Consider the following 26104-nt stretch of genomic DNA (forward strand, 5'->3'; position numbering starts at 1 on the left):
GGGAGGTGCGGAGCACCGCCTGGACTCCACGCCGTCCCCGCTGCCACGGTGCGTGCTGCGGGCAGGGGCAGGCCCCGCCGCCTTTCTTCATCCGTGCAAGGCGCACGGAGCCCGTCGGCCCCGCTCGGTGACCCCCGGGGCCCTCGCCCCGATCTCGCCCCCACGCTCGCGGGGCCCGGCCCCACGGAGGGACGGCCACGCCGGGGGGGGGGGGGGGGGCGGTCGCCATGGTGACGCGGCTCGGAGCCCCCTCCCTCCCTCCCTCCCTCCCTCCGCCCCCCGCCGCTCCGCCCCGCCTCTCCTTCCCATTGGCCCACGTGTCCTCCTCGCCTCCCCTCGCAGCCAATCGGTTCCAGCCAACGAGCCGGGGAAGGAGGGCGGGGCGAGGCGGGCGCCTATAAAAGGGGCGGGCGGCGGGGGGCGCCGCCTTACGTGCGCGTCATGGCGGAGCCGATGCAGCTCTCGCTGCTGGTGCGCAGCCCCGCGCGGCGCCACCCCGACCTGCGCCTCAGCGCCGAGCCCGCCTGGACCGTGCGGCGCCTCAAGGCCGAGCTGCGCCGCATCGTGCCCGGGGCGCCGGTAAGGGTCCTGGGGCCGGGGGGGGGGGGCGCCGCCCGGCTGACGCAAGGCCCGGGTGCGGTTGCAGCGGTCGGGTGTCTCGTCAGGGCCCTGCGGTGACCTCGGGCGGGCGCCGGGGCCGGTCCCTGTTAACTATTAACGTGGCCGGGCTGCCCCCCGCGGGTGTGCTGCTGGCCCGGGGCTGCCGGCTGCGGTCAGCGGCTTCGGGCCGAGCAAATAATCCTGCGCTTTGTTTTTATTCAAAGCCCGAAGAGGAGCAAAAGCTGATTTATTGCGGGAAGCTGCTACTCGATCACCAGCATCTGCAGGAGTTCCTGCCAAAGGTACAAAAAATATTTTTTTGCTTCCCTGAGGTGTGCTAAGCATGTCACAATAAATTCACTTTGCCCGTACTTGTGTTTTAGCAGGAGGAGTTGCATGCTCTTCATTTGGTGTATAACCTCAAGGCTCCTGCAAATGTGCAAGAAACCAACTCAGAGGTACTAAGCTAATGTACTATTTTGAGTCCTTGAGTTGTAGAAGTTTGCTGATAATGCAGGTGTTTCCTGCTAATGCGTTGGCAGTGTTGCTGGTAATTTGATGGGTTTCGAGTGTGAGAACGTATCTGGATTAAGCTCAAAAATAATTTGTGGTTTACTGGTAAAGATCACCATGGCACATGTTAAGAAATGTCTAAATTGTAATCTATTTGTAACAACATTGCTTAGAGGGAAACTGCTTTTTGGTAAGCTCTGTTTTGTTAAGTAGAACATGACCTGTCATATCCTGGGCTCTTTTGGATGGAGGCTTTTTGTGGGCAGAAGATACAGTTAATAGAAGCAATTCTGATTGCTCTATCAACACGTGGGGAAGGAAGACTGTTAGTTGAAAATTGTTCATGACTCTCTTCCTGTAGGAAGCTCAAGATAAGCATTAGTAATTGGTCTGAGTACTTAGAGTCTTAAGTTCAAATGTGCAAACTCATTTTTATTTTCAAGTATCTAGAAGTGTTTATTGCCCAGTATAGATATTTGAACTTATCTTACCCATGTTTGGAGCTTGCCAGTTGTGAGTCACCCTCTGGCTGAATATTATACAGATGTATCACTGCAGAACAGCTCTTGAATTACATCTGCATACAGCAGATGTGTAAGCAAGCAGAAACTCAGCTAAAATTGAACTGTCTTCAGTGCACTGCTGACAGTTTTTTTCCAGTTCTTTAAACCCCAGAGGGGACTTGACTGTTGGTAAAAACTGAGAATACACAGTAATCCACAGTCAAAACAGTATTGCAATGGCACCTGGAGGCATCTGGTGCAGAAAGTGCATGAACTGTGTAACACTGTTTCTAAATTAAGAGCCATGTTCAGTGTGAGGTAACCTTTTTGTGTAAGACTTTAATAGTAATTCATCACTAAAATAGTAATTCATCGCTAACTGTATTGGTGTCTCTAGGTTAAAACTGATCAGCCAAGGCTAATGTCAGAAGCTAGTCAAGAACCAGCTGCATCTTCCTCAAATGGTGAAAGACTGAGATGTTCTTCTGGCCAGGCTTCAGCGGAAGCCAATACCAGGTGAATACATCACAAAGATCTTTAAAATGTTGACCTTTCAGTGGGGCAGACTGGTTGCTAACCCCTTATCCCATGTCTTAAGGGCAATGGAACATAGGCCAAAGGTCATAAGGGTGTATAAGCTTTGGTGGGCATGGGAAAAGTCAAAAGAAATTGCCCTACTGTTAGATGAAAATCTGCATTTTATTGATTTGGGTAGAGAGGTGGCTATAATGCATAAGGAATAATTCATTTTGTTTCAATGCATGAAATGGTAGAAGCTATTTACATGTGTCCTGTAATACATAACTGTCCTGTGCAGTATTTGTTAACCAGTGTTTCTTCTGAACAGACTTGAAACACCTCCAAATCCTTTCCAGACTATGGCCCCAGGGTTTTCTGCTTATACAACCTATAGCATGCTTCAGATGTCCTGGCTGCAGCAGATTTACGCAAGACAATATTACATGCAATAGTAAGTCTTTGTAAAGCTGCTAGTAGAAAGTAGAAACTGTAATACAAGGAAATGGAGAACTTCTGGTAGTCCTTCCTCTTTTGTTTTAGTGTGGTCAGACTTGTTCAGTTGTACCTTACACTCTGTGGTGTGGAAATGCAGCTGTCATCTGGTGTTTGCCTTACTCTTTAGGATAGTGATTTGAATCTTGCAAATGGCAGATCTCTGCCTGCCTTCACTGGGAGCAGGCATCTCTAGAGTAAATCTAATTCTGCTGATAAGCCTTAGCGCCTTATAACCTTTTTTGATTGTTTAAAGTAGCCCAGAGACTGGAAATCTTTGGTGCATGTAAGACAATCATAGCAGCCTTGCAGAATACCTTTAGATTGCTCCAGAAAACTTTATTAAGTGTTAAAGTGGCTAAAGTGAAGGTGCGTGGTTTGACTTGAAGTCATCTTGTAACTGTTTGTCACAGGCAGAGCCAAAAGTTATGTTTTTAACCCATGTAGTCTATATACTTATTTGCTACTTGTACGTGACCTGCCTTTGTAGTTCTGTACTCTTAAGATGGACAAGTTTTCAGTGTCTGTTCCACATGAAGGGATTTGAGTTAAGCCTTACTCTTTCTGTTTTCTGGTTTTCAGCTTGGCCTCTACTGCTGCATCTGCTGACCAATCTCATCCACGACGTTCTCAGGAGATACCAGTGGCACAAGTGACACCCCCAGCTCCTCTCCCAGATCCATTTCCTGCACAAAATCAACCTGGAAACCAGAATGCAGCTCCACAGGTTAATGCAGCAGCCAACCAGAACTTAAGGATGAATGCCCAAGGAGGTCCCCTCATGGAAGAAGAGGAGGAGGGTGGCAATCGGGATTGGTTGGACTGGCTCTACTCTGCAACGCTGTTCTATGTTTTTGTCAACATCATCTATTTCTACTCCAGTATCAGCAGATTCCTCCTGGTTATGGGTGGCACGGTTCTGATGTATCTGTAAGTGTATGGTGTTGGTCTCTGGTACTGTCAGAAATGTTTCAGAGAAGTGCTGTGCTCTGCAGGGTGGTGAGCTTTCTGGTGTTTGAGCTTAGAGAACTCTTAAACCTAGAAAGGATGAACTGCACATCTCATGCTGGTGTTTAGCAAAAATAGAACTTTGGCCTATGGGTTCCAAGAAGAATGAATAGGTGATAGTAGAGCATCTTGCCCCTCTTTTGTACTACAGCTGTTGTAGTTGACTTTCCATTTCAGAAAACTGCTGGAAACCAAAGTAGCTCTCTATGAAGCCCTAGCAACTTTGCAATATAGAGCAGGTACATACGAACAACTGACCAGCTTGTTTGGAAACAAGTGGTTGAAATGTGGGTAGAGGGAGTTGGTTGCTTTGTAAGTTATCTAACCATGTGCTCTTTTCTGCTACACCTACAAGGTGTAGGCACTGTAGGGGTACTAAGTGGGTCTGCATGGCCTGCTATGTTTTGGTGAGATGGTGCCATTTCTCGTCTTTTTTGTGCCCTTTAGGATCAGAGAAGGTACCCAGGGGTGTACATAACATGATTTAGGTGCACGTTCCAGTTCTGTACCTGTGGCAACATCTTCCAGCAGGCTTAGTATTGATTAAACAGTTACGAACCTAGATACAGTGCTGCTTATTCTGAATGCTATCAGATGTTTACCTGTGTCATCCTATTCCATGGTTTGCCTGCTAATAGGTGACTTAAAAATATTTACCAGGTCAGGGCAAAAAATTAGCATGTTGAATTTGCTGTCTGCAGTGGTTAGAGCAGTCAGGTGTTACTGAACTGTCTTGGTGTAACAGGAAGGAGCAGTATTTAGCCACTGTTAATCCAAATGTGTTGGCTTCCCCAGGCATCACGTTGGATGGTTTCCTTTTAGACAGCGACCAGTTCAGCACTTTCCAGATAACGTTCCTCCTCAAGCTGCTGTAAACCAGGACCAGAACAATAACTTACAGGTATTGTCTTTGTATTTTTATAAATAGCAACATGGAAACCCTGTGAAGTTTCACTTCTAGTTTTCTATTTACAATTTAGTAGTAAAAATGACTAATTTTTTTGTGGAGAAGCATCTTCTGTGGCTAAATAATTGCCAGCATGCTCCTTTTGGTGTAGTTCATTCTACAGAATATTTCAGGCTGCATGCTGTCTTCTAGTTACTTGTTTGTTGGGGTGTTATGATGGAAAATAGTCTGCCAAAGACCATGCAAATTCTGTAGTTGAAGACTGCTGGCATATCAGTTTTGCCATACATAAGCAATCTGAGTCCTGCATTTACAGTTGACACTTGTGGCACCGTTCACTGTTAGCTGTAAATGCATACATAGTTCACCTGATCTGGTGCTTGTATCCATCTTAAGCAGTCCTCTTGGACTTACAGCATGAGTGAGCCACAACATAGTGTGCGGCTTGTTCTGACTTCGTGGTTGTTGGGAGATACTTTGGTACAGAAGTACTGCATGGGTTCCATATTCTGACAGTGAAATTAAAGTAAAAATAGTGTTGGTTACCTGATTCTTCTTACGCATTTCTATGATGACACTGAATATTCTCTATTTCAGCAGGGAGGAAATGCAGACAGAGCAGATGACAATGAAGCAGCAGCTGATGAGGGACAAGCTTTACCAGAGCTGCAGCAGGCCAACCCTTCGTTTATGAGCACAGCGTGGGTTTTTTTCAAGACTTTCTTTGCATCCCTCCTTCCAGAAGGGCCTAGGGTGACTCGCAATTGACACCGGTCTTCTTGTCTGCAATGTCAATGGGCTTTAGTCTCCCTCAGTGAAATGGATAAAAACTCCAGCACAAGTGCAAATGTGTGGCGTTTCTCTGGCCTTCACTAATGAATCAAACTTCTCCAAGAAGCCTTAAGCTGTGGCACAGAGACAAGATGATTCTTCTCATTCCAAAGAACTTTGTTGCATTTATTAGAAGCCTACATAGAAGCTTGGCATTGTAAACTTGTGCACTAAATGCACAGGCTCTAAGCAGGTGTGCAAAAATGTTAGAGAAGCAAATTGCTTCTTCTGTGCAATGTGATTCCTGTTGGAATGTTTCAAATGCTATTTAAATTACACTGAGTGTAGTATCTTGAAACAGATTGCTAGATATGCATTAGCAGGTTTTTAGGAAAAATCTATTGTTAAATTGCTTCAACAATATTTTAAACTTCATGTAAATATTTTCCTCTGAAAGATGTATTGTGCAATTTCCTTGGCAAAGTGGGGGACTGTAAGACAGTGACCTCCTGATAAGCAATTATTTCAGTGGAGTTGCGGTCTAAATACTAAGCTGCCAAAATCAGATACTTTAATCTTGAGACTTAATTATTCCCTACGTCCAAATCATGGGAGAAGAGTAAGTGCATTCAACTCTACTCAGCAAGAACTTATGCAAGATGTAAACGTGCTGTTTTCAGATGTAAAGTTAAAGCAGTCTAAAACCTATATTCAACTTAGTTGCTCTGGAGTGAAAAATGCATCTCTTTGTATTTGATTTTCCTTTTGATTTCTGATATGGTTAAGGGCTTTGATTCAATAAAAAACTGCAGGCACTTATGTCTGTACTTCTATATGCTCATCATGGGCTCGTTTTATTGAAAAATGATAAATGAGTTAGGGTAAAAAGATGCTTTCAGAAATGTCAACTCCTTCGCTCTCTGTGTTCAGCAGCCTTTAGTACTTAGTGCCTTGGAGAGCTCATTTGCTTGCTGGAATCTGTTGGCACAAAGGCTGTGGGCATCTTGAAGCAGGTAGTACTGTGGGTGTTAGGAAATCTGGTGTCTGACCCCTTGAGTCCAGTGGGTGACCGGTGTCTTTGCAATGCATTATTTTGGTTCAGGGATTTAACTCAAGGTATGCTGTGTCCAGGGACAATACTCATGCAGCTTAGTGGTTTTCCTTGGTGCAAGTTGGCAGAACTGTTTAAGGCTAAAGTGTCAGGATTCATGTGCATGAGTTTGTGCAAGTAGCCTAGCAACCTGAAAAGCTTGATCTTCCACTTCAGGTCATACTGGTGTTAGGTACAGTTTGGAGTCACCTGCTGTAGCAAGTTTAATGTTAGCAGCAGCTTTTTGGCTTGGAAAGAAAACCTGTCCAAAGCCTTAGCTTTTCTGCCACTGGAGACCTGGGTGGGGAGGAAGGGTAGGACTAGGTGCTAAAAATTAGCAATAAAGCTGCCTGTACATACTTAGAATTCAGTAATTTGAGAACTGAGTTTTGTTATTAAGGTGTATATTCTTGCAGAAGCCTTTGAGGCAGTGTCCCCTTTCTTTCCCCACTTGTGGTGAATTGACCTGTGCTCAGCACTAGTTTGCAGATTATGGATTTTTATCTGCTAGATAGATCTTAATTATCATTTGAGTATCTCCAGGTGCCTAAATCATGAATTAGAATGTGCCGAAATCAGAGTAAGGCTGCACAGTGAATAGATCTGAAGTCTTCTGGGAACTAAGTATCAGTGTGACCCTGTGCTGGGATGAGAAGAGCTGATGTTTCTTTCTGAGGCTATTTGCTTTCTGCAGTTTCAAGGATATGGGTTTAGGAAGCTGGACAGGGAGAGTGAGTTTGTCGTGGCTCACACTTCCAGCTGAGTGAACCTGCTGCTATTTTACATCTTCATGCTTGCAAGCACAACTGCAGTGTGTGTTGAGATGTGGGTAAGCTGTGCAGTTCCTCAAAAGCAAGGTGGTTGTGCAGGTGGTGACTGTCCACAGGGTGGCAAAGTGGGTAGCAGAACAAAACCAGCTTCCCTGGTGCTCAGTGGCTAAGCCAGGAGTGTGATGGCTCTGGAGAAAAAGAGAAATGTCACCTGTGTGTCTGCAGCAGATGGAGACATCCCAATGGCAGTGCAGTTGCCCATCAGAGTGTTACAACCTCCCTTTGCTTTTTGCCCAGTGATGTACCTCTCGCTGTTTGAGACCAATGGGACTTGCAGAGCCCTGTCCAAAGCAGGAGCTGGAGCTTAGAGCTGTGGGGCCAGCTGGAGGCCATCCTGGGGCTGTCTCCCCACTATCACAAACATACTGACTGCACCTCATCACCTCATCCCAGCCTCTCTGGTTTGTAAGAAGAGCTTTTGAAATGTTTGCTAGTATGTCTGATTATTAAATGTTGTGTAAAGTAAGCCTGGCTATAGACCAGGCTTATAAACTTGCAGTGAGGGGCTTGAGGTGAGCTGATGCTCTGCCTGCCAGGGAGGATTGAGCAAATACTGGAGGATGATGCTCCTAGGCATGTCTTGTGATTGCTTCTTGACATGTGTTGCAGAGAAACCACCCAGATTTCTTATATTAGCACTGAAACTTGTATTTTGGCAAGGTCAAAGCTGTTCTCTTTGCACTGCACAAGCCATTGACTTTACCCTTGTGCTTTGCTCTGCTGCTGCTTGCAGAGATTGCAGTCAGCTGCTGGGGCTCCAAAGAAAAGCTTCTGAGACTGAACTTTCTGTACCCCTTTTCAGCCTTGGTTTGGCAGGGCGGAGTCAGTGCTGAGAGACAGCTGGCTGTTCTTGCAACCTTCAGCCCAGCTGTCCTCAGCCTAGGCTACCTGGGTGCCAGTGTTTGTTTTATGGAAATCTTCATGGGTGGTGCTGGCAGGAAAAAGGTAGGTGGACTTTGGCACAATTTCACGGAAAACATGCGAGACTTAATTGTTCAGAAAGTATTAAAGGTTTTTTACCTCCCAGGTGATGGTTATCTCACAATTCACAAATTAATTTGTGGTTTTATTTCCTGTGTAATGTTCAAGCCTGTTGTGGTAATGATTTCTGACTTTATTTTTAAAGATGAATCTCTTCAGCCAAAGACTTCTGCTGCTGGGGACTGACCACAACCCTGGATAATGCAAAAGATGTGCAGCTGCAGTCTCTGAGGGCTGGACACTTGTTTGTCCTTTACCTGCTCAGTGCTGGATCCGTATCAGACAGGAGCAGCTGGGCTTGTGCTTTTCCTCGGGCCATCCTGGGGCTGAGCTGCTGTAGGAGTCCTGGAGGTGGTGCTGGAACCCATCTTGCTGACAGAGCAGAGCATGGCCAGGCTACCTGGAAGGCTATCTCAGGAAGCAGCTGCAGGGTAACACTGAGCATTCAGGTCAATGCAGTGGAAAGATTAACGGCACCACCACAAACCTCTGGATATTGCAGGGGGGAAAAACAACCCCATGTACGGCCCCCAGCCAGGTGGCGAGTGCACAGTATGTGCACAGCTTCCAGAGAAAACCTTAGGCAGCAAATACTTATCAAAACATCTTCCACCATTCCCTTTGCAAGCACTATAACAGCAGCTTGGGAGTTTAACCTTTCTTCAGATTTTTAAACCTGCCCTGCCTCATGCTAGCACAGCTTGGCCTTGTGCAGAGGGCAGGCAGGCTGCTCTGTTCTCCCTGTGCTGGCCTCTGCTCTGGTTACTCCAGGGCAGTGATGCTCATGGCACCGCCACGCTCAGCGTGCTTCTGCTGTTGTAGGTGGAAACGGGCTTTTCCGTTCCTGCTGGAGGTCAATGCCCAGCAGTCCCCTGTCCTTGCCTGTCCTCCCTGCAGGAGCCATCAGTTGAGGCTGCAAATGCCTCAGTTACCAGGACCAGCATCTTGGGCCTGGCTCCTCACTCTTCTGCCCACACATGCCTTGGGCAGCCTGTACCAAAACGCCTGCTTTTTCCTGTTCCTTCATGCTGGTAGCAGTTCCTGCCCTGGGTGGAGGGCTGGTTGTGAACTCCGAGGTGCTGCTCTGCTCTCACGGTGCCTGGCTGCACGTGTCCTGCTGTAGGCATGGAGCAGGGCCTTCCTCTGCCAAAAGCTCAGCTGAGGGTGCAGGCAAGGTGCTGCTGTCACACCCAGCAGCAGCGACCACCTCTGACAGCTGGTTTACGTGTCTCGATGCTTGAAGCAGTTTGCCATGGTGTGGCTGGAGGCCCCCCCGTGCCAGCCTCGGCTGCTGTCCTGGTGTCCCCCAGGGCTGCTGGGGAGGCTGTGGAGGCCGTCAGCTGAAGGACAGAAGCCAGAGCCACAGCAAGAGGAAATTTTGAGTGTAAATGACACGTGGGAGCTCACCTTGCGGTGGGTCCGTGCCTGCTGCAGTTTCCCTGCAAGGACAGCAGCGAGGACGCTGTGGGGGCTGAGGTGAGGGCTCCGGGCTGTGGCACAGGACCGCTGCTGCCAGGTGCCTTTGGTACATGCCGCGTGCCACCGCCTTTACTTACCCTGCTAGCATTTTGTTGCCTGTTCGTAACACAGCACCGGCTCGTGGTGGGGAGCCTGTCCCAGGCTGCTGCGCTTCTGGTCTGGTCGGTGACCGCGAGTGCCTCCGGCAGGGTACCCAAGGCCGTTCACTTTCTCAACTCAGGAAGAAAACAAAGTGGCAGGGCGGGGGCCGCTGGACAGCAGGGCTCCCTGGAGGAAACGTGCTCACCCGCTGCGGGGAGGATGAGGTGTCTGCCAGGGAGAGGAGGGAGGCCGGTACCTTGCCTCACCCGAGGGCGCTGACTGCTCCCATCATCGCTGAGGTCTCGCCTTCCCTTTGCCATCGGTCCTGTGGGGAAACTCGTTTGTGGGAGTCTTACTGGGGAAATAAGCAGGCTCTTTCTTTTTGGCCCCAGCACCGCAACATGGTTTGGAGTCAGTGGTGTGCAGGGTGGGTGTGCACCAGGAGCAGATTTGAATTTGGGTTTCTAAAGTTTCCTAAATAGCAGCTGAGGGGCTTGGTGTGTGATGATGGGCTCGTCCTTACCTGGAAGGCAGCAAACGAGGCTGTCCACACATCCCCCTGAGAGGCAGAGAGCCTCCCAGCCCTGTGCTCACAGAGCTCGGCAGGGATGTGGGACACAGCACAGCATGCCTCCATTTTCCCACTGCGTGCCTAAAATCAGGAAGGGGGGCTGATAATGCAGGCTGGTGTCTTTCCAAGAGCTCTTTGCTGAGAAGTTGCTGCATGAATACAAAACGTGGAATACTGCTGTGCAAAGAGCAAAGGATGAACTGGCTGCAGGCAGAGTGTGGGGCTGCTCCCTTGACTTTATCCCTCCCCAGCCTTCTCCACCACCTCGGTGCAGCGTCCCGAGTTCTGCGGTCTTGGCAGGAGAGCCACGTCCCGCAGCCCAAGCGGCAGCTGCAGGAGGAAGGCAACGTGCGACTTGACGGGGGCTAAGGAAGCTATAGGAAGATTAGGAAATGTGTGATGAGTTTTGATAACCGGAGGAAGCAGGTCATGTCCTGCTTTGAACAAGCTCTGCTCGGAGGTATGAAAGCAGCCTCGGCCAGTCAAGATTCAGTCACTTCTCAGCGCTCTCTGCTCCGTCTGAGGATGCTCTGGGCTGGCAGGATGAGGCTGGGGACCATCGGGATCTTGCTAGCGCTCGTCCATACAGCAGCAGCCTGCGAGTTTGGGCCGGTCCCTTACAGAGCCACGGGGATCGTCTGCAGAATGACCAAGCCCGCGGCATTGCTGTGTAAGTGCCCGCTCTGCAGGACTGCATTTTCCCCCTCCGTCAGGAGAAGTTAGCGATGGCAGATCAGCCAGGGGAGGGGATTCCTCGCTTCCCTGACTCTCGTGGGAACTGCTCTTCTGGCAAGGTGTGTTGTTACCTGCCTGGGAGCACGTTAAACCACAGGCACCTGGATGGTACGGACGGTACCACAGGCTGGTGGGACAGAAGGTCTGGAGCTAACCAGTGATGGACCTTTTGCCTCACAGGCATCTTGCCTCTTGGGGATCAGTCTGCAGAAGGGGAGAAGTTCTCTACTGCTGTGTTTTCTTTTTCTTTTTTTTTTTTTTTTTTTTTTTCCTTCCCTCTGTTTATTGGTTCTTGCTGTTTTTTCAAGGGTTTGAGGGCTTTGTGGGTGGAGAAGAATTAGTACTTCTGCCAAAGGTGGACACAGCTCTGTCCCGTCCTCTCTGATGATAGTACGTGCATAAGAGCGGGTATTTCTGGGAGGAAAAATTCCTGCCCCAAACTTGTCCCCTGGCTAAGATGTGTGCCTGAGGCTGGTACAGGCTGGATAATTTTAGGAAAATGGGTACAGAAAAGTTCAGTCTCAGCTTTTCTTTGGAGCCCCAGCAGCTGACTGCAATCTCTGCAAGCAGCAGCAGAGCAAAGCACGAGGGTAAAGTCAATGGCTTGTGCAGTGCAAAGAGAACAGCTTTGACCTTGCCAAAATCTGCCCTGATGGTACGGATGTGGCATGTGGTAGATTTTGGTATTTACTCTGAAGATATTTCTAGTGCTTCCTAAGTCTAATGAAAATGCCTTGCATAAAACTCCCCCACAGTGCTTTAATCCCAGCTGCAGACCTGATTTTGCAGCCAGAAGAGACTGCACTTTGGTATCTTTGCTCTTTTCTTGCACCGACAGTGAACCAGGAAACAGCACAGGTCATTCAAGCAGCGTTCAGAAATGCCAAGTTCCCAAACATCACCGGGGAAAGGTCCGTGCGGCTCCTCGGCAAGGTGGCTTACGGGCTTGGCAAGTGAGTATCGCTGCGCCTCGGGGCTGGGGCACTGCGGGCTGGCGGAGGGCAGGGGACGTTGGCCTGGGAAGGGAGCGTTGGTCCCGTAATTACTTGAGTAAACAAAGACAGAGATGCGCTTTCTTATCAATGCCTTTCGGACAAGTCATTTGCATGTGAAGGTTTAGGCTGCTCATGCGCTGTTTAAGAGCTTTTCCAGCTCCCTGCAAAGACAGCGAGGAACCACAGAAGAGCAGGGCTCTGAAAACCAGGACAGGGAGTGCTGTCCCGGGGCTGGAAGGGGCTGTCCAGCTCTCAGGGCTGTTGTCGATAGATGGTGCCAAGGGCTCGTCCTGTGCTGAAACACCCATCAGCACAGCGTAGATGGAACTTGCTTTGTGACAAGGACAGCTGGGTTTCACGGTGTTACTAACAATGGGGTTATTTGGAAATGACAAATGCAATGATGCAAACACAAGGTAGATTTTCTGCTGTGACTGCTACTGAAAAAAGAGCACTGCAATAAAGCAGAGGTTTTTACGAAGCACGTGGCTGTGTGTTTCCAGCCTCAAGCATTCAAGCGACCCCTACGTGTGTACGGAAGCGTGTGGCAGGGGAGGAGCCGTGCACCGAGGCTGAGTGAGCGCAGCCTTGGAGCTGTGTGCGACCCCTTTGCTCTGCCAGAGCTCCCTAGTGCTTCCCAGAGCTGGCACAAATCCCTCAGAAACCTCAGGAGCAAACCTGTTGCACCATCATAGAAAGTGTCCACGGGGCTGGCCACAAACTCTTTTTTTTTTTTTTTTTTTTTTTTTTTTTTGTCATTTTTAGCATCCAGGTCAATGATTTGTCCATAGAGCAGAGTGAGGTGGAGCTCAAGGAAAACGATGCCATTGACATTGCCATTAAAAATGTGACGGCCTTCTTCAAGGGCACCCTGACCTACGGCTACGCTGGGGCCTGGTTGTGAGTACCCGGGGGCTGAGCACCACAGCCCTGGATCCTGCCACTGCCCCCAGGCTGAGGCAGCCCACAGCATGGGTGAAGGGAGAGGGGCCGTGCTCCGCTGGCTCCCTCGCAAAGGGAGCCCGAGCAAGGCAGTGTTTTATTTGCCAGCAGTGCTGCTTACCCCCATCGCTGTTTTTCTCATGTCACTTTTTGCCCTTCTGTCCTCACCATTGCCTCTTGCATGAGATGAAAAGGCTAAAGTGTACAAGCTGACTTTTTCCCTCCGCATCGTTGCTCTGTAAATGCCATCCGTGTGCAGTGCAAGTGGCCTTATTGCTCCCGTTCTCTTAAGTGGTGGCTTGCAATGGTTTAAAGCCAGGTGATCTGAGGTGGGCTGCTGCATGCCAGGGTTTTGCACACCATGGTCTAAGGAACGATGTAAAAGGTGCTGCAAAAGAAACCTGCCCTGTGGCTAGCGTGCAGTCAGGAAACGCTGCTCCCACACGCGTGTGCCGTTGATGAATGTCCTCTCTTCTGCCCTTACAGTCTACAGCTTTTTCATTCAGTTGATTTTGAAATCGAGTCTTCCATCGACCTCCAGATAAACATTAAACTGAGTAAGTAACAGCTGGGGACCACGAGCCATAGGGACCTTTGCACAGTTGTTTCCACCCAAGCCGGGGCTGGGAGTGGCAAGCAGGTGCCGGCTCCATGCACCTCGTGGGGACCTGGTGGCACCTGCCTCTGCCACCCTGCACACCAGGCTGGAGACAATGTGGCCCTCCACGAGCTCGTAGTCCTAACAGCCCAAGAGGAGGGAGCTGGTACAGACCATTTCAGCAAGGTAATGCTGGGCTGCACCAGCAGAACGGGAAGAACTGCCTGGCCTTCTGGAGTGCCTTCAGGATCAGCTGTTCATCTCCTGCAGTTCAGGACGACTTGAAAAATACACATTGGGATGTTTCAAATGAGTCTGCCAAATTACGGCGTTGTTGCAGGAGGCTTGTACCTCTGTACAGCCTGCTTTTTCAGCTGTCCCTAGGTCAGGCCCAAGGAGTGCTCGGGGGATGAAGTGTTGTCTTTGGGAAGGTTGATAGGACAGGGCTCCCACCGAAAGGGAACAGGCAATCCATACTCCTCCACCTCCCATGAGGAGTGAGAGGGATTTGGATTACTACCTGTGCATCGAAATACTTTTCCTGTCTCTGGTAAGCTCCTGGGGAAAGCAGCATGAAGCCACGTATATTGCAGTGTATTGCAATTTCCAAACTTTTTGCAGTATGACTTAACCCGCTCCCCGCCCTGGGTTGCGGGCGGCATGCTGCTGTCCAGGTTCTGCCGAGTGATGTCAGGACACAGCCAAGTCCCCGACTGTAGGACTTGGCGAAGCTGTGCTGGACTCGGAGCTGTGAGCAGAAGCCTCCCTCCGCCTGCAAAGTATCCCCACCTGCCCCTGCTCTCAGGGTCCCAGATCTTTTGGAAACCTCCAGCAGGAGGTGCAGGGAGCTCTGGCAGCCCTCCTGCAGCTCCAGGTCAGCGGCGTCTGCAAAGCGCACTCCTCTCTGTCTCAGGAGTAAGTCAGCTACTTCTTTTCTTTTTCCTTATCCCGTGCAGTGTGCCAGGAGGACCAGGTGGCTGCTGATGCTTCAGACTGCTACCTGTCGTTCCACAAACTGACACTTCACCTCCAAGGAGACAAGGAGTGAGTCTGGTCCCCTCCAGAACAGGGCCTCACGTGCTCGGCCACTGGTCCTTGTGGCTGTCCCTGACCACGCTCCCTGTCTCCCGCAGGCCGGGCTGGTTGAAGCAGCTCTTCACAGATTTCATCTCCTTCACTCTGAAGTTTGTTCTCAAGAGAGAGGTAATACGGAGGAAAGGTTGGTTTGTGCTACATGTTCCTCTGTTCATATACGCCTGCAAGATAATAGCAACACACTTAATGACAAAAAATAATAATAAAAAAAGGCTGTGCTGACGGTGCCGGACCCTGCCTGCCAGCCCCCAGATCTCACTGCGATGTCCAGCTCTGCCTCCCCTGCCCAGGGATCCCCTCCTGGGCCAGGTGCCACTGGAGGTGGCCACGTCCCCGTCCCACAGCAGGCTCTGACTCCCTCCCAGCACAAACCTTCCTCTGCTACAAGTGTGACTCGGAGGCTCAGGTTGTGCTGGAGCACGTGGAGGAAGGACAGGCTCAGCAACACCTGGGGGCTTTGTCCATGCCTCTGTGAGCCCTCCAGGCCTCCTTTCCAGAGGAGTGGGTTGCAGGCAGCAGGTTTGAACTCTGCCACAAGGTGAAAAGAGTGGGGTTGTGCCGATATGACATTGTCACTCAGGAGACTGTGCATCACACCTACGGACATTGCACATCTCCAAATCCACCTTCCCCTTCATTTTTTCTTTTCTTTCCTCTTGTAGGTGTGCAATGAGATCAATTTTCTCGCCCAGGTGCTGGCCAATTATGTACACGACCTAGCAGGTACCTGTCCTTGTTTTTCTGCTTGCTGTCTTTACGCATAGCTCTTAACGTTTGAGCCCCAGCAGGGCGCTAACCACATCCACCAAAAAATCTATTCAAAAGTCTGTATGGGATGCCAAGCTCCCGGAAAACAGCAAAATAAACCTTGGCATTCTTATGCTGTGATTTTCTACATCAGGTTGATGTTAAGGGTGATTGCACTGGTTCAAAGACACGTTTCAGTTCCCAACGTATTTCCCCTTCATTATTTAATGACAACAGACGCAGGATAGCTGCAGGACTGATGTTAGAACAGGAGCATGCTTTGGAAACTGGGGCTGAGATATTGCAGCATCTTTATCGACCTGCAGAAGATTTTTTGACAGTTCCTAGTCGCAAATGTCACAGAAAAGGGGCAAAGTGTAAAACTGAGCAACTATCACTGTGTCCCAGTGGAGACACTAAACCACAGTGAGCAGCGGAAGGATCAGCACTAGCACTCAGAGGAGTGGGACCCCCGCTCCCATCCTTGTGCACATTTCTCTTATAACTCCCCAGTCACCTTCTGCAGCAAGCCCTATAAGAAAATGCTGCACGTTCTGCTTACAGTGATATTTCCACTGTGAGCTTTTTGTGTTTTATTCTGGCAGCAAATTTTGTTCGGGATGAGGATATCGGACTTGACATCTCCCTTGCATCAGATCCTTTAATAAAAGCAAATTACCTCGAATCACATCACAAGGTAAAGGAACCCAGGCTGCTCAGAGACAAAAGGTTTTCTGCTCATGGTGTTATCTGGAGGGCTGGGAGGGGCTGGCTCCTCACTGCCTGCAGTGCTTCTGTGCTGCACCCACGGGTGGCTCAGCATGGGCTGATCGCCAGGCAGCTTGTTCTCTGCTCTGAGGCCAGCCAGCCCTTCACCTTGCGATGACTAGTAGAAGATGAAGGTGTTGACAGGTCATGTTTCCCTGCTGCTTGTCCCTGCTTTCTTTTAAAGGGCCTTGTCATGTACAAGAACTACTCTGATGCCTTCAGTGACTCTGTTTTCTCCCCATCACTGCTCTCCGAATCCCGAATGCTCTACTTCTGGCTGTCTGAACACATCCTCAACTCTCTGGCTTCGGCAGCTTTCATAGATGAACGGCTGGTGATGACCATCAGTGGGAAGAAGTTGCAGGTGACTTTCAGGGGCGGTTCCCTCCTTACCATTATATAGCATTGTATTTTGGGGGGAGAGTAAAAATCCTCTAAACTTTGCTTTTTGGTGAGAGCTGGTTTCTGTAGGCTGAAGTCCACAGCCAGTCACTACATGTGAGCCTGATCAGAAATTGGTACCTCCTCAGCTACATGCTACCCGGTAGTGCTATCCCCTAGAGTGATGACATCGACTGATAGAAAACTTCTTTTCTGGGTTGTAAAGTGACATGAATTTATGTAGGAGTACTGAGGCAGAAAGGGGGTGAATTCAGGAGAAACCATTCCTCTGAACAGGCTGCAAGCCACACATCCATGCTCTGCCCCATCCAGGCTGGACTGGGGCTAACCATGACCTCCTCTTACATTTTTTTAACAACCTGTTTCTGGTTTGTTTCTGAAGGAGCTGTTTGAAATTGAAGACACTGAAGTGCAGCAGAAGGCGGTGCAGTTGGTAACTTTTGATTCTATTCTATTCAAACAAAGAGCTTTTCAAATTGATTCATTTAAACTGTAACATCTCATGTCCTTTCCTCAACAACTTGAGTCTTGGCTGATGGTGAAACGAGGGGTTGAAGGAGAAGTTGTTGTGCTTTCTGAGGATTTCTCCACCCTCCATGTCGACACAGCTTCACTGAAACCCATCTGAGCCGCTGGGCTTAGAACAAGTGGAGGAGGAGTTGGGAACTATAAAGCAGAAGCAGATGTGTGGCAAGGTTTTACGAGATTGGGAAGCAGCATGACAAAAACCTTACTCTTCTCTTGCTCTTTATTTGACCAGATTTTTCGAGGCACCTCCTATAATGATTCTGTGGCCAAGGTGTGGAGTCTCACCCATCCCGAAATCTCTCTCCAGCCTGAAGGGACAGTTGTGAAGTCCTTGGTAGCAGTGGAGATCAACATCTTTCCCCCAGGAGAAGAGTCCCTGATGGTCCTGTACATGGAGAAGGTCTGTCCTTGCTTCTCCTGACTGTGAAGACCTTTGGACAAGCTCTGTCCTGAGTCTGTACCACTCTGGGTGCTCGGGGACAGTAACAACTAGGAACACTTTGGGAAGGGGGTGGTGGCTAAAGCATGGGAAGCGGCGAAGGCGTATCAATTTCTTTCAGCACAACAGTCTCTTCCTATGCCATTTGGGGCTGGGAACGATGATAGTGACCCTGTTGGCTCAACGTGTCTATTAAACCAGCCCACTGTTGGTATGAAAGGTGGTAAGTGCAGCACCACCAAGCCCTGGTGAGTCCCTGTTAAACACCACATCGGACACGGTGAAACTCCTTAAACTGCGGTATTTCAGGAGAGAATGAAAGCACCATGGGAATGTATCTATTCTGAAATCCTCCAGTTTCCCAATTCTAGCTCTAGCCCCTGCTTAGAGGATGGTTGCTTCTGAAAGAGAAAATACAGCTGTGAAGAACGCAAAGCTTTTCCTCTGTGTACCTGTGTGAAAGTCCCTGGTTACACTGTTCTACCCCAAAGTGCTTTATACTGAATTTAAGGAGGTAGAAAAAAAATGCCAACACCCTTGCTGTAATTGTAACATGACAATAAGACAGTATGCTTGTGCAGCCTCGTAATTATGGGCTGGTATGGGCACTACACGCTGCACAAAAGCAAATCACTGCCTGAGGGTAGACCAGAAGCTTTTTGAGGAGTTGTGGCATACAAATGGAGAAGGAAAACATAGACCTCCCCTGGTAATATCTGGAGGTGAAGCCAGAAGGATGTTAAACTCTGGCTTATAGCAAGTAAACCAGAATTTCCAGATAAGACCTCTCAGCTGTAAGGCAAGTGGAGCTACATCTAAACTTCACTGTTCATCTTTGTGCAGGAAATCACGGTCACTATACAAGCTGACTATGCAGAAAAGAAACTCATTTTGCGCCCTTTGGATTCCAGGTCAGTACTGAGTTTTCCTGAGTGTTCCATTGCTCCTTTTAGCCCATGTCTGAAAGCAGCACACAAACATTTCTGCAGCTCTCTTTGACCTTTTTTTGCCCTTTTTTCCTCCTCTTCAGGACAGAGTTTAAAGTCTTTAAATTCACAGCTGATCCAAGTGAGGTAAGTCCTAAGCAAGTATTCTTTAGGCCACTTGTTGCTAAACTACGACTTGAATTTTTTTTGTATCAATTGTATGACTTTCAGAATGACCAGTCCATAAGAAACTTCCTGCAGAAAATGATCTCAGTTGTCGGGATCCCAGAAGTGATTTCAAGTGAGTTTTCCCTTCAAGGAAGTGCCAACATACTTTGTAAAGCATCTATCATCAGATCTTCTAAACCTGTGTACTGAAAAAGCACAGTAATAATCCTCACAGCCTGGGGTACTTGAGGAACATTTCACATCAACGGTGCAAGTTTCTGTTGCATTCACGTGGGAAATAGGAAAGTTTCACCTTTGTAAATGGCTGGGATACAGGCAAATCAGTTTTCCATCAGGCTGAAGGTCATGGGGCACTGGGGCACAATTAACTTTTGGCAACAGGCAGACGAGCTCACAGTACATGATGAGCAGCAAGCCAGGAGAGCTTTAACTGTAACTGGATGGTTTTACTGATTCCATAGGGATTGAACCAGCTTTGACCTCACTTATGAACAGCAAAGGGCTTCATTTATTTGAGATCAAAAATCCTGAGATCATCACAAGAAAGGTAAGCAGAGTTCAGAAATACCTGGCTTTTTAACCCTTCATGGGAGTGTGGTAGTAATAATATGATACTAATATGTGTAATACTTATATAATACTTTTTTCTCCCCCCTTTTTTAGGGATACCTAATTGTACAACTTGACTTTAGCTTCCCAAATCATTTGCTCCTTGACTTTCTTCAGCAAAGATTTTAGAACTGGTTTCTTCTTGAAGGAGTGTAGGAAATTGTGTACAAACAGTGATTGTGTGAAATGATTAAAAGACAAGCTGACTTAAATCAGCTTCTGCTGATTTTTTTTTTCCTTTCCCAATAAATGCTCCAGTTTCTGTGTAATTGTGTATCCACTAAGCAAAGATGGTGAAGTCTGCACCTCCACACATGCTTCAGGATCTTTAAAGGAGATCCTGAGGAGCTTACAAGTAAGGGTTGACTTCTTAAAGGCCATTGGCACTGGGTTAGCAGTCAGAGAAGCCAGCAGAAACAGGCTTTACAAATCATTTGGTATCTCTCTTGTTATATTTTGGAAACCTAGCACCTTTTGTACTGATTCTTTTGTTTGTTTGTTTGTTTTTTGGCTCAACCATGAGCCAAAGAGTTCATGATTTTGGCATACTTCAGCCATTCACATGATGCTACCAAACTGTAGGTAAGCTCAGAAGCAGTGATAGTGCAGTGGTATAGCTGAAGACAGTGGAATGTGAATTTGGAGAGCAGTTTAATAAGAGATCTCATGTCCTGGCTACTTTCTTTACAGAGTTCAAAACATGGTGTAGAGCTCTGAGCAAATCATGTCCATGTTGCAGGGGTACTGGCCAAGCAAACTTAACAAAAGTAATAAAAAATGTAAGGAAACCAACGAGATTATAAGAGAAAGTGTAAGTATTCAGACAGCAGGTTCCTGTTTCTTTCTACTACAGTACAATGATTAATCTGAAGTGGCTCAGTTATTTTCATGTACTGATTCATGCTTCCTTTCTTTAAAATTTACCTTATTATTTGGAAGACAGCTCAAATGACAAATATAATAATGTAATGATCATATTAACAAAGGCAGAGGATGTCATTCTCTTGTTCCAGCCTGGTGTGGAAAAGGAGACCAGGACATATTCCATGTACCATTTTTATAGTTTGGTCCATGCCACCCAAAGGAGGTTATCATAGAATCATAGAACAGCTTGGGTTGGAAGGAACCTTAATGACCATCCACTTCCAACCCCCCCGACATGGGCCAGGATGCCACCCACTAGATCAGGTTTTCCAGGGCCTCGTCCAACCTGGCCTTGAACACCTCCAGGGATGGGGCATCCACAGCTTCTCTAGGCAGCCTGTGCCAGTGCCTCACCACCCTGAATGAAGAATTTCCTCCTAACATCTAATCTAAACCTCCCCTCTCTTAATTTAAAACCATTCCCCCTTTTCCTATCTTTATCTTACTCCAAGATCAGATGGGGCATTGGACCTCAAACAGCTGTGTCCACAACAGGACCCGAGTGTGAAAGGTGTGATGCTGTGGTGTGGCAAATGGTGGCCTTGAAGGTTCCCCAGTGAGACAGGGAACAAGGTAAAGGATGTTGATTTTGCAGGTTTTAGCTAATACAGCTCTATATTGTGTATCAACCACGAGGACAGCACTGAGACAGGGAGTATGCTGTCAGGATGACCCTAAAAGACAAGGGAGGGAAAGGCAGCATGCACACAGGTAATAGAACCAGCAAGAACTGCATTGGACTGTTGGCGTTTGTCAAAGAAAGGAAGGGCCAGAAGTTTAGCAGCGAGGAAGGTTTCTGGTCTTCATCAAAAGACCACCAGAGTATGCCGGATGACCACCCAAGGACTCTATGCATATGCGAACAGGGGCGGGGACCTATGTTAATGAGTCTGTGGAGACCTAATGAATATGCAAGAGACACAAAATGAAACAAAATGAATATGTATATATGCCATTGACATAAGGACAGTGCCAGGTAACCCTGTGTGTGTTAGGCAGAGCGATCTGCCACACACCTGGTGCCGTAATAAAGAATACCTGCTTAATAACCTTGGTTATTGAGTTTTCAGTGTCACCAGTAGAGGTGGCAACTTTCCACCTCCCTGCACCCTGCCCAATGCCTCCGCCGGCAGGTTTGGTACTGGCCAAAGGCTGGTGGCTCCCTCCTGCTGGAAAGCTTTCCAGAGGTGATGTTTTCCCACTCTCCATGACCATGGGGAAAAAAAAATTCTGACAAGCTGGAGCCATCTGCTCTTCTTGAATGATAACCCATTAGAGTGACAAGTACTAATCAAAAAGAAATGGTTGAAAGAGCACCCTTTTGTTTTTGGCCGTGGATGTGCCTCGCCCTGCTGGGGGGGTGCCAGCCGGGCACATGAGGTGCGAGGGCTGAGCCAGAACAGCCGCCCTGTGTGGGTAGCAGGCACTCCATCCATCCTTCTTTCCCACTGCCTTCCCCCACAGGGTGGTCGCCGGTGACACCGCGGCCCCTCGCTGCCAGCCCCTCCACTAAACGGCGGCCCGAAGCCGCCGGGCGGCGAGGGGAGCCCGGCCGCGGGCCGGCCGCGAGGGCTGTGCCGAGAGCCGCGCGTCGCCGGGGCCGGGCCTGGCATGGAGCCGCAGTGCCGGCCCCACGTGCTTTCCTGGAAAAGCTGCTTCCCCGCAGCGCGGCGCTTTCGCTTTCGGGGCGGCCGCAGCGGGGCAGCCCAGAGCTCACGCCGCGATGCGGGCCGGCAGGGCCGGGCAGGCGGCCGGGTGAGTGCTGCGGGAGGGCGGCCCCGCGGCCCCGGGAGGGAGAGGGGGGCTCGCTGGGGTGCGGCCGCTGCACTCTCCCTTCCTCATCCCTGTGTTGGGGTCCTGGGTGCGGTATCCGCTCCCCTCGTGTGCGGCAGCATCGCGGCACGGATGCGAGTGCGGAGGTGTCACGCTTGGTGGGTACCCGTGGCTTCAAGTTGGGGAATGGCAAGGGGCTGGCGCCCACCGCGGCTTCCAGCTCGGCTCCTCGCCGTGTTGGCGGCACATGGGCCATCCGGAAGAGGGGCGCGTGTCGGGGCACACACGTCCTCCAGCAACTCCTGTCCTTTTGTCCTGACGGAGCATTGTCCGTGACCGGACTGGTGTCGGGGCAGTGCTCCTGGCTGGCAGCTGTGGGGAGCCCAGTGCAGCCCCAGCTTGCTCCTGGTGGTCTGGGGGCTTGGGGGCCTGGGCTGGCCCCTTGCTTTCCCCTCTCCAAACCTGAGGTCAGACTTGCTGCTGTAAGTGGCTTTTGTGCTCAAGTCCTCCCAGCCCCTTTGGGTCAAGCTTCCTTTCTTGGAGTGCATTGTGGGGAAAAGTGTGTCAGAAGGTGATTCATTCTGTAAGTACTAAAATCAGTTAACTGCAAGCCAGAGCAACGCATCAAAGTCAGAGCAGTATGAGAGGAGGGGTTTTTGAGTGTAACTGCCGGTTTGCAGGAAGAAGGTTTGGTCCCCTCGCACTGTCAGGCTGCTCTGCATGTCGGTAGTCCTGCAGTAACTTCTGTCCTGGCTGACAACAGCCAGGATTTCGTGGGAATTTGTGTGTGGGCAGAGACGGAAGATGGGGCCGTGCACTACCCATCGCCTCCCCTGCTGCTCCTCGGCTCGGGCGCCCGCTCCCCTCCAGCCCCCTGTGAGCGCCTGTTGTCTGCCACACTGTGCTCGAGGCATGGCAACCAGGACAAGCCTTCATGTCCCGAATTGCAGGTGTTGCTGAATCTGTGTTGTTGCTTTTTTTTTTGTTTTTGTTTTTCCTAATAAGTGTACTTGAGACAGCATTGTGTGCCACCTTGCCTTGTCCAGGACTCTGCTGCGGACTGCATCTGGTTTTCCATGGTAGCTTCTCAGGGCCCAGGCAGGCTGGCTTTCCCTGGCACACAGAGGGATTTTAATAGTACCTTGTTTGTCACCATGTACGTGGCCAGATCTGTATCTCTCTGTGCACACACAGAAACATGGAATTTTTCTTCAACTCACCCATTCTCACATATTATATTCTCATTTAAACCTGGTCCAAAGGAATTACAGGGCACTTTTTTTTTCCTCTTAGTTACGATGCAAATGTTAAATAAATATTTTTCCTTATGCCAGAATAATCAGACCTATTCACTTAATTAAAAATATCTCCATTGCAAGAGCCTTAACCAAACCAAGTAAGAGCTTACTCCAGAGAGAACGTTTGCCCTCAAATCCGATTTATTTGGAGCAATCCCTAAATATTTTACCTAAATTATCATCCAGCTGTAGATTTTAGAATAGGATAACAATCCTCGGTTGTTTTTGTTGGGTATTTTGCATCATCTTTTTTTTTTCTTTTAATCACAGTTGAGAAGAGGTGGGGTTGGGGAATTCCTGGCTCTTTTTACTTTCATTTTGTACTCTGTCTTTTACTCACCAAGTCCCAAAAGGCACTGAAAAGCATTGCACGTTGTGAGAGTAGTGAATTCAAGGCAGTGGACGTTGTCCCCCAGCTCTCTTGTTTTTTTGATTCCCCCTTAATTTTCAGTGAATTTGCTCCATTTCTGGGCTTTTGGTAAGTAGCACATGCTACTCAGAGCATGCACGAAGTTTGTAGATTTGCAACAGGGAGCTTCACGTTTCAGTTTTATTTTTCGTATCTGGGAATGATGTGAATGCCAAGGTGTGTGGGGGGTATTTTGGCATTGTGTTTTAGTGGGGTTTCTGCCGATGCATTGTTTTCCGGCTCTTGGGAGGATAGTTTTGTACTTCGTATCGAGCTGAGAGGCGTTTTACTGGAGGTTGCTGGCCATCATTTCTGGTGGTCTGGTGATAGTAGTAGAGTTGTGTGGTGTTCGCTTTCATCTGACTTTTCAGGGTTGTTTGGTCCCTCCGTACGAGTCTATCGCTAATTCGTGTGTCTGCTCTTTGCCTGAATGACTTGCGGTTGTCGTTGGTGTTAAGGTCTGATTTTTTTTTATTTTTATTTTTTAATATGGTGTTATTAAGCAGATAGTTTTCCATCGTATCGGGAATAAAGTCAGGGCATTGCTGTCTACAGATTTCTAGTTTTTGGCCAGAGAACGTGTAAAATGACAGTCATTAGTGTTAACTGGTCAGGCTACTGGATTTAAAGTTTGCTGTGCAAGAAATCCTGTCGTTTTGCAGTTTGTTTCAAGTGTCAAATGGCAATTTAAATTTGAAACATTTATATTTTGTCTTTTTAAGCTTTCCAGTTGAGACATGGTTTCCTTTGTGTGTTTTAAGTGATAGGAATAGTATTCTTTGTATAATTGATAGGGTAAAATAAGTTTCATAGTAAAACATTTTGAATGAAAACTTGCAGAGTTATTTCTACTAAGATTCACAGTTTTTCCATTTTTGGCATCACAGAAATAGTCCAGGGAGAACGCTGATTCTAGCTAAGCTCAAGTTTCTTGGCATTTCATCAGGATTTTTTTTTTTTTGCTGTTTTCATTAGAATATGAACGACAGGCAATAGAGTATTTTTTACAAATTGGTAGGTTTGCCCCCATTTTGATGGATCCCAGAGCCTCCTCACATTCTATGTAACGCATCTTGAAACCATGGTCTGGAATGGGAACCCAGATAGTCTTTTTTCTCAGTGATGCTGCGTTACCACATTTTACGATGATATGCCAACCAGCATCACAGTTGTGACTCAAAGAGTCAGAGATTAGTAAAAGAGCATACAGTATCATCGGCTTTGCTCTTACCACGTGTCTGCTTGGCTTTCGGAGCACAGGGATGGAAGAGACCAGCTAGACCTTTCCCACTCTCTTAAACTTGAGCGGGACGAACGGCTCGAGCAGTTCGATCTCGCGTGCGCCAGCCTGGAGCCCTGCTCTTTGCTCCTGGGTGCGCACCATGCCCAGCAGCGAGCTGGGAGGTGATGTTCACCCCGTGCCACGTCCCCAGGGAGCGGCCGGGCACTGCTGTGAGGTCGCTCTGGCACCAGCATTAACTCCCTGATGAATTCAGTTCTCCCTGATGGAAAGAGAGGAGACTCTCCCACCAGAGTAGAGTGCCTTTCTGTCTTCCACTTTTCTTTGAGTTCCCTGCTCTGCTGCACAGAAATCTCCCGCTTTCCTCCTTGGCTGGGTCAAGAAGAAGGCAAAAATAAACAGCCTGAAAGCCTGTGGCTTACCTTTAACCCAGACACCGGCATGATCAGAGTGGAGGGCTGAACACTGGCTAAGGTGGGCTCCCCAGAATGGCTCCCACCTGGTGGTGGTGAGGTGGCTGCTTGCTGTTGGGTTGCTCAGGAAGCGACACCGGGGAATGGCATCGCACGCACCACATTGGATTGATGAGGAAAATATTCCACCCAACAAAATGCTTCTGCTCAACAGTGTTAGCAGCTCTGTGCCTTTGTGCTGAACTGGGCTGGCCATGTCCCATCCCCACTCGTCTGCGTACCCACTTACACTCAGACCTGCTGGGACACACCGCCGCTTGGTTTCGGGGCCTTCCCCCAAACCCAGATTTTTGCATGTGCAGAGCAGAAGGTAGAAGGAGGATGCTCATCTTAGGGCTATAGGTAGCCAAAGTCTGATGCCAAACCATGCCAGTGGCTGGATCTCTTTGACTCCCTTTGTTTTGCTGTCACCCTCCTTTACCACCGTGCCCTCAGCCTGGAAACAGAGCAGTTGTACATGCAGGCTCCCTGGGGCTCCTTGCACAAGGGACACCTGTCAGTGTGATGGTGCGAGACTGGGCATGGGCCATTGTCTCATTTACCCCGACCCAGAGGGCGTTCCAGCAAATGGGGGTATTTTTCCCACACCAAACATATTAATGTGCGGCAGTCTCGGACCTGGAGGGACTATCCCCTCCTGATAGCCAGGGAGTCAGCGGGCTTCTGGTT

The 26104-nt window shown here is 48.9% G+C and overlaps 3 protein-coding genes across 6 annotated transcripts in view; all 3 read left to right on the forward strand.

The window, feature by feature from the left end:
* The first annotated feature begins 415 nt into the window (after positions 1 to 415).
* HERPUD1 (homocysteine inducible ER protein with ubiquitin like domain 1) lies at positions 416 to 6154 on the forward strand. Of its 2 annotated transcripts, none has more exons than XM_035337029.1 (8): positions 416 to 579; positions 825 to 902; positions 984 to 1058; positions 2014 to 2132; positions 2464 to 2586; positions 3210 to 3557; positions 4431 to 4536; positions 5140 to 6154. In XM_035337029.1, the coding sequence occupies exons 1-8, from the start codon at positions 442 to 444 to the stop codon at positions 5308 to 5310; spliced, it is 1158 nt and encodes a 385-aa protein (XP_035192920.1). In that variant the 5' UTR covers positions 416 to 441; the 3' UTR covers positions 5311 to 6154. The 2 variants fall into 2 exon arrangements, with proteins under 2 accessions (XP_035192920.1, XP_035192921.1); XM_035337030.1 differs by having other exon boundaries at positions 5143 to 6154.
* A 4657-nt stretch (positions 6155 to 10811) lies between these two features.
* On the forward strand, positions 10812 to 20118 carry CETP (cholesteryl ester transfer protein). 2 transcript variants are annotated; one of them, XM_035337024.1, is made up of 16 exons: positions 10812 to 11015; positions 11919 to 12033; positions 12841 to 12975; positions 13504 to 13574; positions 14572 to 14659; positions 14749 to 14818; positions 15373 to 15433; positions 16063 to 16154; positions 16410 to 16589; positions 17010 to 17060; positions 17388 to 17555; positions 18438 to 18505; positions 18625 to 18667; positions 18752 to 18821; positions 19171 to 19256; positions 19373 to 20118. In XM_035337024.1, exons 1-16 carry the CDS (start codon positions 10871 to 10873, stop codon positions 19445 to 19447), a joined length of 1518 nt encoding a protein of 505 aa, XP_035192915.1. In that variant the 5' UTR covers positions 10812 to 10870; the 3' UTR covers positions 19448 to 20118. The 2 variants fall into 2 exon arrangements, with proteins under 2 accessions (XP_035192915.1, XP_035192916.1); XM_035337025.1 differs by lacking the exon at positions 10812 to 11015 and adding an exon at positions 11734 to 11753 and having other exon boundaries at positions 11836 to 12033.
* Positions 20119 to 21842: 1724 nt separating this feature from the next.
* The window catches only part of NLRC5 (NLR family CARD domain containing 5), a 52078-nt gene continuing 47816 nt past the window's right edge, over positions 21843 to 26104 (forward strand). Inside the window, exon 1 of one of the 2 annotated variants that reach the window (XM_035337012.1) lies at positions 21843 to 21997. The gene's annotated coding sequence lies outside the window, so the exon portion shown is untranslated. Of the gene's footprint in view, positions 21998 to 23666; positions 23792 to 26104 lie in introns of those variants that run through there. The other variant, XM_035337013.1, reaches the window with a different exon arrangement.

This window comes from Oxyura jamaicensis, chromosome 11, assembly GCF_011077185.1.
Source record: "Oxyura jamaicensis isolate SHBP4307 breed ruddy duck chromosome 11, BPBGC_Ojam_1.0, whole genome shotgun sequence".
In the NCBI taxonomy this organism is placed as follows: domain Eukaryota; kingdom Metazoa; phylum Chordata; class Aves; order Anseriformes; family Anatidae; genus Oxyura; species Oxyura jamaicensis.

Coding starts and splice junctions, on each gene's coding strand:
- HERPUD1 (XM_035337029.1), top strand. CDS start 442: ATGGCGGAGCCGATGCAGCTCTCGCTGCTGGTGCGCAGCCCCGCGCGG. Junction 580..824: donor GCATCGTGCCCGGGGCGCCG/GTAAGGGTCCTG, acceptor TTTTATTCAAAG/CCCGAAGAGGAGCAAAAGCT. Junction 4,537..5,139: donor ACCAGAACAATAACTTACAG/GTATTGTCTTTG, acceptor TCTCTATTTCAG/CAGGGAGGAAATGCAGACAG.
- CETP (XM_035337024.1), top strand. CDS start 10,871: ATGCTCTGGGCTGGCAGGATGAGGCTGGGGACCATCGGGATCTTGCTA. Junction 17,061..17,387: donor AGCAGAAGGCGGTGCAGTTG/GTAACTTTTGAT, acceptor TTATTTGACCAG/ATTTTTCGAGGCACCTCCTA. Junction 19,257..19,372: donor CTGAGATCATCACAAGAAAG/GTAAGCAGAGTT, acceptor CCCCTTTTTTAG/GGATACCTAATTGTACAACT.